This window comes from Trichechus manatus, unplaced genomic scaffold (genome assembly GCF_000243295.1).
Source record: "Trichechus manatus latirostris isolate Lorelei unplaced genomic scaffold, TriManLat1.0 scaffold00277, whole genome shotgun sequence".
Taxonomy (NCBI): Eukaryota; Metazoa; Chordata; class Mammalia; order Sirenia; family Trichechidae; genus Trichechus; species Trichechus manatus.
In genome coordinates this window covers 77,259-92,968 of record NW_004444213.1, presented here as the reverse complement: position 1 = coordinate 92,968, position 15,710 = coordinate 77,259, and the positions used below count along the sequence as shown (strand labels likewise).

The following is a 15,710-nucleotide window of genomic DNA, read 5'->3' as shown; positions in this document are numbered from 1 at the left end:
GAGTTGAAGTGGTTGTTGGTGTGAGTGTGAGTGAATGTGTGTGTGGGTGAGTGTGAGTGAACGTGTCATCAAGTGTGTGTGTGACAGTGAATTGTGTGTGAGTGCATGAGTATAAGTGAATATGTGTGTAACTAATCAAATGTGTGTGTGTGAACGTGACTGAAAGTGAATTATGTGTAAGTGAATGCATGTGAGTGTAAGCAAGTGTGTAAGTGAATGTACGTTTGTGCGAGACCAAGAGAATGTGAGCATGAGTGTGAATGTGTGTGCACGTGCACACTTGTGCACAGAAAGAGTCGACTGGGGTGGTTAGTTTCCCCAGCCAGCCCCCTGGCCTCAGCTCATAGCAGCCAGTCTGGAGGCCTGGACAGGCCTGAAAGCTGGGGAGGGTATCTAGCGTTTTCTTCTCAGGGATGAGGCGGCCTGGGTCCTGGTTTCTGGGGTGGAGAATGGAACACGTGTGGTTCTTGGCAGCGGCCTGGCTGGGGGCCTGTGGGGCTGGGGGGCCGGCTCTGCCGACGTGGGCCGTTCTCCAGGCTCCAGTTGGGGTCAGTTGGGCCCGGCGAAGCTTTAGCACAGAGGCGCCCGGAGTGAGAGCTTGGGCCTGGTGTGTCTTCGCTGACACAGGAATGCGGGGTCCTGTGAGGGTCAACTAGCGTAGACTCGGCCCGGTGTCACGGAACGTGGTTTGCCTTTGGAGGTGGCAGAGTCACCTAGAAGCGGGAATACTTCCTGGCGTCCAGAGCCGGCCTGACGGGCCTGCCTGGCACGGCTGGAGATGAGCCAGGTGGCCGTGTGGCCCCCTGCTGGGGCTGTGGGTGGCCAGGTGTCTCGGCAGCCCTTCAGACCTCATCTTCCCAGGCGCCGCCCGCACTGTCCCCGGGGTCCATGGTGCCCTTGCTAACCCTCGTTGTCTCTAACGCCCCCCCGCTAGCCAGCCGCTCCGCTCTGTCCCCCTGACGGGGTGCCGTCCAGTAGTCTGTCTGACGTGTGTGTAGTAGTGAAGCATCCTCCCCTAACTGTGAACCGGAAGCACCATCCTCATGATGTTCTATGTTTTCCTTTCAAGAACTGGGTTTCTCTTGAGGAGAATACAGGTTCTCAGCCCCTCAATTTATCAATACATGGGAGACCAGGCACCAGTGAAGCGTGACAAATTTGTTTTGGTTCTGTGAACCCAACAAGAGAATGACAATTTTGGTGTTCTCTGTATCTTAACACTGTGTACCAAGAGGGAGAATTCCTGAATTAACGTGTAAAGTCTGCCTTAAAATTCCACTCTCCTTAGCCATAAGCGATCCTGGTATTGTATGGGAGGCTGTGTGTTCTGACTCAAAATGAACACGGGTTCTTAAAGACAAATATTTAAATCCGAATTTAGTAGTTGTGTTAAATTCGGTGGTTGCTGGAGACAGAACCGAAATCTACTCCTAAACACTCAGAATTGCCTCCAGGGTGACAGCCTGGGGTGTATTTTTCCACAAGCGAAGCCCACGTCTGTTCGCTCTCTTCCCTCTCTGTTTTTCTTCTGTAACCGGATTTTTTGTGTGTGTGGCAGGTGGAAGGTTCAAGAAGGAGATTGTGGTTGATGGACAGAGCTATCTGCTACTGATTAGAGATGAAGGGGGCCCCCCAGAGGCACAGGTGAGTAATACATGCATTCTTGGTAACCAGCTTTTTACCTTTGGTTTCTGTGTAAGGAATCCTTGAACACTGCAAATGGTTAATGTGCTCGGCTGCAAACAGAAAGGTTGGAGGTTTGAGTCCACCCAGAGGTGCCTTGGAAGAAAGGCCTGGCGATTCACTTCCAAAAAGTCAGCCATTGAAAACCCTGTGGAGCACCGTTCTACTCTGAGTTACACACAGATGGGGTCACCATGAGTTGGAGTCTCCTTGACAGCACCTGGTTACTGGTTTTCTCTGTCAAGTTCTGTTTCAACAAGTGGGTCTAGAAGTTAGCCAAGTGATCTCAAAGAAAGTGATAATAGAAACCCAGTAAATCAATATTTAAAAAAAAAAAAAAAAGTCCCACGAAGGGTCTTCTCATCGCTGAGAAACCAGTTCTGTTGTTCCTTTAGTCTAAACCCTAGAGGGAAGTTTGGCCTGTTCGGCTGATTTTTCACCTTCTGTGTTTTTAAGAGAGAAAGAGAAGAAAAATCTGCATTGATTGGTCAGCTCGGTGGAATTGGCACCCAGAAATTTCCGTGGTGTTATTTTTCCCTTTCCGTAGGTGGTTTGGAGCCCAGGTGGGGCAGTGGCTAAGAGCTCGGCTGCTAACCTAAAGGTTGGCAGTTTGAATCCACCAGCCGCTCCTTGGAAGCCCTATGGGACAGTTCTACTCTGTGCTATAGGGTCGCTGTGAGTCAGAATCGACTCCATGGCAATGGGTTTGGTTTCTGGAGTTGTAGTGGCGCAGTGGTTAAGAGCTTGGCTACTTACCAAAAGGCCAGCAGTTCGAATCCACCAGCTGCTCCTTGGAAACCCTAGGGGGCAGTTCTGCTCTGTCCTATAGGGTCGCTATGAGTCGGAGTCAACTCGAGGGCAGTGAGTTTGGTTGTTGAGTTTAGGGAATGCTGAGTCTCCAGGAAGTGACGACTTCTAGAGAGGCGGGCGGTTGGGAATGGCAGAGACACAGAACCTTTCCCCACACTGAGAAGGTGGAGCGGTGAGGACAGCTACCTAGGTCATGCTTTTATTGTGATGAAGAGGGTCTGTATTAGAAACAGCCCCTCCCGCAAACCCACCTTGGCGAGGGTTAAGGCTGCAGAGCACTGGCCCATGATTGCTAACAGCATGGCCTGTTTTATTTTTTAATTTTTTTGATGCTTTACTTACCAAGTATTGCCCATAGTCCCGCACGTCGGCAGACGGAATCCCAGCATCCTGTCTCCTGTGGCGTTTTCCCTCCGAGAAAGGTCTTTTCTTCACTATCAGGGGTGATATGTCTTTTGTCGTCCTTGCTGTTGAGTGTTGTCAGGTCGGTTCTGACTCCTGGCGACCCTGTGTGACAGAGTAGAACTGCCCCAGAGGGTTTTCTTGGCTGTAATATTTATGGGAGTAGATCGCCTAGGCTTCCTCCCGTGGAGCCGCTGGGTGGGTTTGTACCGTCGACCTGTCCTATAGATTCGCCACGGGTCAGAATCAACTGAATGGCACACGGCAACAACGTACCTGTGGATGTGATCGCATTTGGGAATAGGGTTTTCTTTGTTATGTGAATGAGGCAAGACCAGTACAGATGTGTGTTAAACGTAATGACTTGAGATATGAGAAGAGCAGGTTAGACGCAGAGACAAACAAGCATGCACGGGGGAGGGTAGATGCCACGTGAAGATTGCCAAGGATCCCAGGAACTCTGGGACTACGGAAGCTGAGACGGGGATCTTCTCCCAGAGCGACAGAGAGCGAGCCTTCCCCGACAGCCAGCCTGAATTCAGGCTTCTGGCCTCCTCGACTGAGAAAATAAATATCTGTTCACGAAAGGCACCCGCTGTGGTATTTCTGCTACAGCAGCACTAGGTAACTAAAACAGCATGTGACTGGGGGGCCCACCTGGGGGTCCGCCATGATCCCACAGACTGGTGGCGGGACCAGGCCCCAGAAGTTTCTGTCTTGGCGTCTGATCATGAGAAGGGGTTCAGTCAGCTTCCTAGGGGTTAGTCCCTATTCTAATGCTTACTTTCTCTGGAAGTGTTACTTAGCTAGAAGTTTACTCTTAGTTCAAGACTTCTACTTTTGGGGATATCAAGATACAACCTTTTAAAATTACAGGCAGGATTTTATACCAGATTAAACAGAGCGGACTTAAACATTCAAGATAGAAAAGTCTTTTCAAGCTACCACCTCTGGGTACATGCCAGCGCGATCTTTCTTTTCACCGTTGCTGCTGTTGTTGGGTGCTGGGGAGTTGATTCTGACTTCTGGTGACTCCATGTGACAGAGGAGAACTGCCCCGTAGGGTTTTCTTGGCTGTAATGTTTATAGGAACCGATCGCCAGGCCTTTCTCCCGAGGAGCCGCTGGTAGGTTTGAACTGCGGACCTTTCTGTTAGCAGCCAGGCACTTAACCATTGCGCCATTGAGGTTCCTTTCTTTTCAGTATTACAGATCATTTAATGCAGTCTGTCCAAGGTAGTGACGTCACAAAAGACATGACAAGGCTTCTTGTGGCAGGTTGTGTGATCTCAGGCCAGTGTAGAACCCTGCCAATTAACTGGCCTTCCCCCCACCCTGCAGGTTGGTCATTAAATATTCACCTGGATGCCACGAATGCTTAAGTGTTCGACTACTAGCTGAAAGGTTGGCGGTTCGAACCCACCCAGAGACATCTCTGAAGAAACGCCTGGCGATCTGCTTCCGAAAGGTCACAGCCTTGAAAACCCTATGGAGCAGGTCTACTCTGCACACATGGGGTCGCCGTGAGTTGGAATTGACTTGATGGCAGCCAGCAACAGCAATTACCTGCTAGGTGGTAGGGTACTCAAAATATACCCTTAAAAGACAGGGAGAAAAATCTGCCATCAAGTTGACTCTGACTCGTGGTGACCCATGTGCGTCAGAGTAGAACTGTGCTCCATAGGGTTTTCAACGGCCAACTTTTTTTTTTTTTTTTCAGAAGTAGATAGCCAGGATTTTCTTCTTTGGCACCTCTGGGTGGACTTGAACCTTCAGCCTTTTGGTTACAAGGTGGTTAGCAGCACTGAGGGACCTTGGTTGGGGCAGATGGTTTGCACTTGACTGCTAACCTAAAAGTAAGTTGATAGTTTGAACTCACCCAGCAGTACCGCAGAAGGAAAGGCCTGGTGACTGCTTCCTTAAAGATTATAGCCAAGAAAACCCTATGATGTTGTGCAGTTCTACTCTGTAACACATGGGGTCGCTGTGAGTTGGAAGGAACTGGACAGCAGCAGGTTTGTGGTTTGGTTTATGTTTTAAATGAGACAATATACGCCTCACAATATGGTTATTGACAAGAGGAAGGATTTGTTGTAGTTAATAGGAAAGCAGATAAAGCAAGAATAAAATGACGAGTCAGGTAGTTGTGGGTTTGGTGGATGGATGGATGATGGATGGATGGATGGACGATGGGTGGAAGGATGGATGGACGATGGGTGGAAGGATGGATGGAAGGAAGGAAGGATGGACGGATGGATGGATGGGTGGTTGGGTGGATGGATGGATGTAATGAGCTAAAAACAAGTAAGATTTCCTCATGGGATACCATAAGGATTCCTGAAATGAAGCACGTTATTCACAATGCAAAGCGCTCTCCTGATGGAGGAGTGGACCGCTAGCCACAGGGTGGGGGGTCAGGACGGTTGGGGTTTCTGAGCAGGCTGTGGGGCCCCAGAGGAGGAAGCCCATCTCAGCACCAGGGGCCAGCAAGGCTTCCCAGAGGCACGCCAAAGTCTGGGTCATTTCAAATGAAACATGCCAGAGGAGCGGAGGGCATTGAGTGGGAAGACACAAGCTCAGCGTGGCCCTCACTGCCTCCCCCTTCTGGAAGGCCCTGGCGTGGAGGAGGCGTCTGCCTTCGGTCTGCAGGCTGGGGTTGGCCGAGTCAGAGGGTGGACATTCCGGAAGGAACACAGCGGCCATGGGAAGCACGCATGGTTTGTGTGACCTGGAGTCAGGTGGCCTGGGTGGGGAGTGATGAGGGTCCCACTCCTAGGGAGCGCAGAGGCATGGGTTGCTCAGGAGAAGGGTGTTGTCAGGACGTTAAGGACGCAATAACAGCACGTTATAGAGGAAGTCAAGCAGCAGGTGGCTGACGCACGGTGTCCGGGGCTCACGGCCAGCCTGACCGCCTGTGCCCAGGACTCACAAGCCGTTAACGACAGTGTCTCTCTTCTTCACCCCATTTCTTCTCTCCCCGCCCCCTTCTTTCTCCCCTAGTTTGCCATGTGGGTGGATGCGGTTATATTTGTCTTCAGCTTGGAGGATGAAATAAGTTTCCAGACTGTTTACCACTACTACAGTCGGATGGCCAACTACCGGAACACGAGTGAGGTTCCTCTGGTCCTAGTGGGAACCCAGGGTGAGTGACGTCACGCCCCTGGGGTTTCTTTTTAGATTCCAGCAGCCGAGCGTGAACTGGATTCGTGGGCTATAGGACATGGATATAGAGGAATTTGAAAACGGTTTAAGGAAGAAATAATATCTGCTGAAGGCTCACATTTTACAGTGAGAACCCATGAAACTGAAATTAACTGTCACGTTTTCTGATTTGATTCTATGGAGAAACCAACCACGCAGTCAACACTCACAAAATAAAACATACACACACTCACACACTCACTCACTCTGTGTGTGTGTGTTAAACCCAGAAACAAAACCTGTTGCCCTTGAGTCAATTCCGACTCATACCGACCCTGTAGGACAGAGTAGAACTGCCCCATAGCGTTTCCAAGGAGTCGCTGGTGGATTCAAACTGCCGACCTTTTGGTTAGCAGCCAAATTCTTAACCACTGCGCCACCAGGGCTCCTTTTTCTACATTAGGAGATCCTAATTCTCTCTGTTGTAGAAAAACAATTTATAAGCCGTCTAAAAGCTCATTCGACACATCTTTAAAATACTGATTACTGGTGGGGTGGGGTGTCATTAAGCGTGTGACTGCTAACTGAAAGGTCGGCAGTTCCAACCCGCCAGCCATTCCTCAGGAGAAAGATGTGGCAGTCTGCTTCTGTAAAGATTACAGCCTTGGAAACCCTATGGGGAAGTTCTGCACTGTCCTGTAGGGTCGGTAGGAGCTGGAATCGGCCCAGTGGCAGAGGCTTTGGGTTTTGGCTTAGCAGAGTTTTGATGGATCTCCTCTGTTTTCAGTGTCTGATGGCCAGCGTCTTACTTCTAACCCGGCTGTTCCTCCAGCCATGTTTCTTGCTTTCTTCAAGGTCACTTAAGACTTGGCCTCTTAGTGGAGTGACCTTCACATGGAATCGGACACAGTGTCCTTGTTCTTGATCACAAGTCCATTGTCGTAGTGGCATTTAGCTTTCGGGTCCAGTTAAGTTGTCACATAAAATTTTTAAAAAATAAGATGAAGATTGGCATTAAAACTGCTTTGTCAGAAATATGGATAACTTAAGAAATAGTAATTTCAAGGAAAATTAGATTATTCCCACACGTTTTTGTCAACAAACTGTTTTTGCTAATTCTTTTTAGAATTAGCACATGTGGGATACCCTGATGTAAGACTTTTCCAAATAAGAAATCACCTCCGTGGAGCAAGCAGGAATGGTTAACCACATACATTTCACTACTGACAGTATAGAAGTCCCTGGGTGGTGTAAATGGTTAAGCACTGGACTACTAACCAGCAGGCTGGCAGTTTGAACCCACCCAGAGGCGCTGTGGAAGTAAGGCCTGGCGATCTGCTTCTGAAAGGTCACAGCCTTGAAAACCCTATGGAACAGTTCTACTTCTGCACACCTCGGGTCGCCATGAGTCAGAACTGACAGCATCAACAGCAGCCTAGAGTATAAGTAAGAGAGAACTCTGGCAAAAGTAATCAGATGCTGTGGCAGGAATCTGGGTGGGCAAGCTGGGAATCTGGGAATGGGTGTGTATCCTGAAAGAAATAAAGACACCGAATAACAACATTCTCTGAGAGAGCTCAGTGTAAAATGTTAGAGCTGGCTTTTCATGGAGAACATGGACACCCCTCACCCCTTGTTTTCTTTTTAGCGTATGTAATTCATAGGGTCATTTGTAACTGAAACCCTTCAGGTTGAGAGAGATACATTTAGCCTAAAACTGGTTACAGGAGAGGTTCTTCATGCTTAAAGCACCCTCTAGTGGTTTACACGAAGTAAAGACTCCAGTAAAATGTCTGTGGTTCTTGTTACATTGTTGTTAGCGGCCGCGAGTCACCTGCAGCTCTTGGTGACTCCCGGCACCTCAGAACACAATGTTGCCAGCTCCTGCGTCATCTTCAAGACCGCTGGCATGTTCAAGTCTGTCATCGCGGCCACTGTGCCATTCATCTCACCAAAGGTCTCCCTCACCCTCTCTGCCCTTGACTTCACCAGAGATGATGTCTTCTTCCAGAAATTGGTCCTGAGTTGCTTTATCCAAAGTTGGACCTGTTCTGTTGTGATCCATGAGATTCTCATTGGCTAATTTGCGGAAGTAGATTACCAGGCTTTTCTTCCTAGTCTGTCTTAATCTGGACACTCTGCTGAAACCTGTCCACCAGGGGTGACCCTGCTGGTATTTGAAACCAGTGGCATAGCTTCCAGCATCACACAAGCCACCGTAGTATGACAGACTCTGTAGTTGAGTATATAAAGATGGTCCATTTGACCGAAGTCTTGAAAATTCTCATAAATAATGTTTTATAGTGAGTAACTTCTAAAACAGATTCTGCATAAAGCTGCCTTGAAGTGGAAGAGATGGATTTCAGATAAGCATCTGGAACAGGACCAGACACCTGATAAGGGCTCAGTAGACATTTATTGGATGAATCGATGGATGGGTGGCCACAGCTGGAAGAATGTAGCTAACATACAGAACACATTTAGCAGGGCGCTTTGTGCTTTGCAGAAACTGCAATTAGTGGCTGCGTTTGTTGTGTTTTTTTCACCCCTTCATTTCCTTTCTAAAGCACTTTCCGCTGGATCCGTTTAACCGCTTCTTTCCAGTCTCTTTAGACATTCTTTTATTTGTTTTAGAAGTTCTCCTCTAAAACAGATTTCTACTAATGAATGACTGTTCTGGTGTCTGAGACTGTTATTTGGGGGATGAACTGTATTTTTAAAACTCCAGGTTCTTCAAAGAACCACATCACTTCCGAGTAAGGCACAGGTTTGAGCACCCGGGGGTCTTAAGTGGAGGGAAGTCCTGGGAGTGGCTTGTTATCACCACGCTGTTCCTTGTTGTCTGTGCGTTTCAGACGCGATAAGCTCCATGAACCCGCGGGTCATCGACGACACCAGGGCGCGGAAACTCTCCAATGATCTGAAGAGGTGCACCTACTACGAGACGTGTGCCACGTACGGGCTGAACGTGGAGAGGGTCTTCCAGGACGGTAAGCGTCTGTTCGTGTGAAGGTGTTGTGAGGGCTTCGAGGAACCCATTCTCTCCGAAGGTCATTCTCATCCAGCCATCTTTGTCTATGGGGAGGACAGAAATGCATCATTCTGTGTGCGGACATTCGTGTTGAATCTGAGTGCCACATTCTAGAGGGTTCTGGGTGCTTACAGTTTTCAGGGACAAGGAAATGTTTACCGTGATCCCATAATGGATTTTGTGTGTCACATCCTACGACCTCTTTGTGTAGAGGATGAAAGATTCCCTGAGCTGTCATTTATGCACCTTCTCTATCAAACTTACATGCTGGAATTACTCATTCTCAAGTCCAGCCCATCTCTTAAAAAAAATGGTTTAAATACTTAATGTGTGAGTTTGAGGAGAATAAACTGAAAGGGGAGACCGTCAAGTTTAGACCAAAAAAAAGTCACGGTTGGAAGAGAGCCTGGCCAGCACTTGGAGATTGTTCCCAGGTTATGGCATTCATTACTGAACACCCACGTCGGGGGCAGCCAGAGGTCAGATGGAGACCCTCCGGAGGATGTAGGGCACGGGGGACAGGGGCACATGGACACGTGTGTGGGGGAGGTCCGCTCATGTGAAGAAGTGCAATCCCAGATGACAGCGTTGGGAGATGGGCGGATGAGGATGCTGGGCCTTTGTGTACGGCAGGGTGGCCCCTAGCCTGGGCATCCTGGAGGTCTGGGGCAACGCGGCTCCCTTAGACCTGGAGACTTGGGAGAAGGATGCTCCAGGCAGAGGGCCCTAACTCTGCTGGCGTTTGAGAGAGAATTCTGGACCTCCCTCCCCGGGTTTAAAGCCTCCTCCACACCTTCTGCTCTGGCTTTCTCTGCAGCCTCCTCTGGGAGGTGGGCGGTGCACGGGGGCCTTGGTGGGTGGGTGGGGAGCCGGGGTGGGGCCTCGGGGGAGCCGGGGCGGGGCCGCGGAGGAGCAGAGTGGGGCAGCCAGGCTTGGGCTCTTCAAAGATGGCCTCGCTGTGCACTGACTGATTAAAAATAGTTAATACCAGTAAATGTAATAAACCTGGGATTAGCCATCTACCGCTTTTGATATGTCACCAAAACGGGCAGTATATAATTTTCTTTTAAGTATCCAAATTAGTTTCAGACAGAATTGTAGCAGTTCTGCACTTTCGCCATTTTATTAAATTTCTAAGATTGCATCAGTTTTCAAATTTTTGCATTTTTTTCCATTTTCCTAAACAGCCGTTGCTTTTCTAAGTTTGCTGTCTCTTTTACCTACCTTGCAGATACTCATCAGCCTTTTTCCCATTTTCCAGCACATTTATCCTATTGGTGCCTCTGGGTGGCGCAAATAATTAAGAACTCGGCCACTAACCGGAAGTTTGGCAGTTTGAGTCTGCCCAGGGGTGCCTTGGAAGAAAGGCCTGGCGATCCACTTCCCCCAAAATCAGCCATTGCAAACCCTGTGGAACACACTTGTACTCTGACACACATGGGGTGCTGTGCATTGGAGTCGATGCGACAGCAGTGGGGGGTGGTGGTGGGTAGTCTTTTATATCTCATGTCTACTGTGACCTTTTCCAGTGCTGATTCCTGAGAAGCTCAGGATCCCATGGAGAAGCAGGACAGTTCCCTGGGGTTCTGCGTCCCCGTCCTTCACCTTACAGCTGTTGTGGGCCTCCTCGTGCCAGGTGGTGTGGGTTCCAGTCTCTTACTGTAAACCTGTGGCAGCCATGTGTGGTGCCAGTCTTTGTCATTGTGTAAATGTTAGTGAGATTATGAAGAAGGGTTATCCACAGAAGCATTTGGAGTTTTCCAGAAAGATGGGTTCTAGCAGGGCAAGGCTACTGTTTACCATTGAATAAGCCCAAAACCTGACAAAGTGAGGATGAAGCATTGTAGATGAAGATCCCCAAACTATGGCCCATGGGCCAATCCGGCCAGCTGTCTGTTGTTGGAAATAGACTTTCCTGGGAACACAGCCTTGCCCTTCTGCTTCCAGGCTCCAGCTGTCTGTGACAGGCTGCTTTCGAGCTGTAAGGGCATAGCTGAGTAGTTGAGCACAGACACTTCATGGCCCCTAAGCCTAAACCGTTTACTCTGCGGCCCTTTATAGAAAGTCTGCCGACCCAGATGTGGATGGCCAGAGCTTAGATGTGTGGATGAGTTTAAGCTCCACAATGATTGCTTTGCTTTTACATTTATTGTGGTTGGCAAACACGAATTTCCATAAACATGAACTCATGAAGAATAATCTTCTAAATTAATAAATACTGGCAGCGCGGGGCGAGATTTGGGCACTTTCCTAATAATTCTTGTTCATCTGTGGGGGAGCACCCAGGCTGTGGAAGGTGCTGTGGACAGGTATGCGTGGAGGTGCGGTGTGGGAGGTGTGTGTGGGCAGGTGTCATGGGAACAGGTGCATGTGGGAGGTGCAGTGTGGTAGGAGCAGTGTGGGAGGTATGGACAGGTGAATGGGCAAGTGCACAGGGGAGGTGCAGGGGACAGGTGAATGGGCAAGTGCACAGGGGAGGTACAGGGGACAGGTGAATGGGGACGGGTGCACGGGGGAGGTGCAGGGGACAGGCAGTGCAGCGCGCCTGTTGCTGGAAGCATTCAGAATCCTCTTCAAGTTGGCTAGCTGGCAAGGCGAGCTCTTTGAGGAAGAAGGCAAAGCAGAGACTAAGGGGTGATATTTCCAAATGCCGTTATTTTTAAATATTAAAATATGTAAAATATTTTGCAATAGAAAATATTAAAAATCAAAATACGAATCGTATTTCCGTTGCTGTTGACAATTCATGTGGTACCTCCCAAAACGAGGATTTGATTAATGAGGCGCATTGGAATCTGAGCATGGAATTTCACAGGCTTGGGAGTTTTTCAATAAATATGTTTTTTTTCGTTTTAGAACTAATACATTTCTCTTAAATATTTGGATCATGCAGAGAACTGAAAAGGAGATAACATTCCTAACACTACTGCTTCTGTGACCCTTGTGATTTTGTCTTTAAGTTACTTTTATTTATATGGAGACGAGTGTTAAGATAAAGAGGTTATTTTTCATATTTTTATATGGCAGGTATGTGATATAGAATATATGTTATATTACAAGTAATATTTTTATTAAATTGTTACTGCAGTTATTTTAATAATTTAATTAATGATCATTTGATCAATAATTGATTTAATTGTTCATGATAAAAGTAGTTGCTGACTGAGTAGGAACTGTTCTGGATACTTAGCAATCAGTCACCCACAACAATAGTCCATCTTAATCCTCAAAAGAAAAAAAAAAGGTTTGTAAGGTTTATATTGTTGTAGTTGTTGGGTGCCGTCAAGTCGATTCTGACTCATAGTGACCCTATAGGAGAGAGTAGAACTGCCCCATAGGGTTTCCCAGGCCGTAATGTTTAAGGGAGCAGATCGCCAGGTCTTTCTCATGCATAGTGGCGGTGGGTTTGAACCACTGACCTTTCTGTTAACAGCTGAATGCTTAACCACTGCAGCACCAGGGCTTCTTGTAAGTTTTATAGTTAAAGGAACTGAGGCGCAGGAAAGTGATAACTTCACCAGAGCACACAGAGCCTTGGGACCCTGGAGCCTGGAACCCTAACCACTATACTGAGCCACCACCTGGCACTAAAACGGAAGTGGTTCTGGCCCCTTGGCCATGTGGGGTGCCCTGGCCCTGTGCACATACTCGGGAGCCCCAGTGAAGGGTGTGGCCAACTCTGCCAACTCACGCATTCAGTTTATCTAGAGTCCTCTTTTTGACTTCCTGTCTTCCTTTCTGCCCTAGGGTCTACTTTTTTTCCTTTTCATAAAAAAAATCTTTACAGTGGAGAAAGAGAAAAAAAAGAAAAGGCATATAATTTCTACGTTATATTCAGCTTGTAAACAAAAGAAGAAAATGAACCAAATGTGTTATTCTAGACCAACGTTCCCTTCCCTTGCTAGTCATCTGGCTACCCAATCCAATCCATTGCCAACCAGTGATTCCGACTCATGGCGGCCCTATAAGACAGAGTAGAACTGCCCCACAGAGCTTCCTAGGCTGTAATCTTTATGGGAGCAGATCACCTGGCCTTTTCTCCTGAGGAGCGGCTGGTGGGTTCAAACTGTCGACCTTTCGGTTAGCAGCTGAGTGCTTGACCACTGTGCCACCAGGGCTTCTTTGTTAGCTGGCTACCATGATTTAATTTGTAAGAGACCAGGGCTTCATTCTTTTCTTCCTTAGCTTTTGGTTTGCTAGTATCCTGAGACAGAAGATAAATTATAAAATCTGTTGACTTTTCTTCCCTTTGTGTAGCTGTCCAGCTGCTCTTGGAAGTGGTAATGCAGGAGGGGGCTTCTGTGTTAGCCCCAGGGGCATCCGGGAGCAGGGAATAGACTGGTTCATTCATTCATTCACCCCACGAATATCTGAGCACGGCACCTATCTTGTTGGGAGATAGAGGTGTGAAGGAAGCACTGGTCAAGTCCCTGCCTTCATGAAGTTAAAATCCAGCAGGGAGGATGGGTCAGGAGTGCTGGGTGGTACAAATGGTTAAGGCACGTGGCTGCTAACTGAAAGGTTGGAGGTTCTAGTCCACCCAGAGGCACCTTGGAAGAAAGGCCAGGCCATCTACTTTCTAAAGCTCACAGCCATTGAAAATTCTCTGGAGCACAGTTCTCCTCTAAGGCACATGAGGTTGCCATGAGTCAGAGTCAGCTCAACGACAACTGGTTGGTTTTTTTGGTTTTGGGGGGTAAACATTGAATAATCACACAGCAGGGCAAATCTGCTTCCTGTCTAAATGTGGTAGAGGACAAGTGTCATGGGCTTGGATGAATTCTGTTACCCTTTCTTAGCAATCTGGAATCATTCTTTCTGTTGCTCACTGGTGAGTTTGTGTGGCTCGTGGAACAGTTTGGTCTGACCACCACAAGAGAGGTCCTTTAAGATTCATTTTGAGAATTAATGTACACACTGTTTCTCCTTAGACCGAGCCCCTCACTCTGACTCGTGATGTTGTTCCCCATCGGGTTGCCCGAGTTTGCAGGAGAGCCCAGGGATGGGGAGCTGAGGGCCTCCGCAGGCGGGGTGCATGGAATGGAGGTGGCTGTTGACCACATGTCTGCCACGTTCCACCTGATGCCCACACCCTGTGTCTCTCAGTCTGTCACATTCTGTGCATAGCTCAGTCTTGGGACTCTGTGAATGACCCCCATGTTAAAAGCTTAAGAGAAGTCAGATGATTTGCCCAAGGTTATGTGCTAAGTCGGAACACCTCACTTGTTTATATTTTATTTTTGTTGTTGAGAATATACACAGTAGAGGGGCATGGTCAACATGGCAGAGTAGTTAGATGCTTCCTATATCCCTCTTACAACAAAGACCTGGAAAAACAAGTGATTTGATTCTATGTGAACATCTGGCATCCCTGAACAAGGCAAGGTTAAGAAATCCATCTGAGTCATACGGGAGAGGAAGACTGTTTGGAAGAGGTGAGGAGGGCTAGAGCCATGGAGGCGAAACTGCAGAGCCACAGCCACGCCTGTCCGCGGTGAAGCAGGCAAACAGCGGTGCTGTGCGTGCTCTCGGGAAGCAGTTTCCACATCGAGAGAGACCCGGCAGCAGAGATTCTGCTTGGACACTCCGAACCAGTGAAGAGCAGCTCCCAAGAGGCTAGGATAAGTACATGTGTGTACCCTTTCGCGGCAATTGAGAAAAAACAAAGAAAGCCGATTTGGGAAAAACCTCTCTCCCTTGTACATCCTCCCTCCACACTCTGCACCGGGAGTCTGCTGGGCCAGAAGTAGATCCCAAAAGGCACCATCCAGACCCATTCTCCTGGCCTGGAAGAGGGAACAAATAAGCTGCTGGCTCCCCTCGGCCAGGATCACAGGGTCGGCACAACTCCTTTGCTGGCCACAGAATCGGGTCTGCAGACTCTGAGTGCCTTACACTACACCCCTGTATAGACTTGTGGGGACCCATCTCAAACAGTGTTAGCCCTCACTGCCACAGTACAACTGGGCAAACATCTGAAGTTTAACTTCAACTGCTTCAGTTGTGAACGGGCACATTTGTGACCCTCGAAACAGCCCTGCCCCTTAAGTAGGCACTTCTATCGATCTGCAGCAGGGTGTTGAGGACTGGTGGTAGCTCCTAAAGTGCCTAGTCACCTGCTACAGGAGTTCAAGAAAAAGTGGTGCCCTCGAGTCTTTACAGCCAACAGAGTGGGGTGCTCGTAGCCTGGCTGCAAAACTCACCTACCTACTCACCCTAGAGAATAGGGACACGCTTTCCTTTCAGACTCTCAGGGGCAGCTGTCAGCCTCCTGCCTGGCTCAGTGTGTGATCCCCTACCACAGACAGAGTCCAGTGCCTGCACCAATCACCGATGCCTCTCTAGGACTGCAGGTGAGAGCCTGCATCACACACTTGGTGACCGACTGCCTGAACAGCTAAGCTGATCCCATATAGGAAAATTTAATGGTCTTCTGTGTGCACATACTTAGTTACAGAACTAACTACCTGGTGACAGGACATTAGAGATCAAAAGGTGTCAAAAGTCAAACTAGTGCACACGAGCAGTCTATTTGGGCATCTCAAAACAAAATAAGAAGCTAGGTCTCACTAAGCAAACACAAAATAAAATTATAATAAATTATTGATGGCTCGGAGACAACAGTCAATATCAAGTCACATAAA

General features: G+C 48.4%; 1 protein-coding gene across 1 annotated transcript in view; it reads left to right on the top strand.

Annotated features, from left to right (window-relative positions):
* The window catches only part of LOC101354053 (arf-GAP with GTPase, ANK repeat and PH domain-containing protein 1), a gene marked incomplete at its 3' end in the record, with an annotated part of 110,129 nt that overhangs the window by 38,946 nt on the left and 55,473 nt on the right, over window positions 1-15,710 (top strand). The window contains exons 5-7 of the mRNA XM_023725016.1: window positions 1,559-1,644; window positions 5,895-6,036; window positions 8,891-9,025. Coding sequence (XP_023580784.1) covers window positions 1,559-1,644; window positions 5,895-6,036; window positions 8,891-9,025 — 363 coding nt within the window. The remainder of the gene's footprint in view (window positions 1-1,558; window positions 1,645-5,894; window positions 6,037-8,890; window positions 9,026-15,710) is intronic.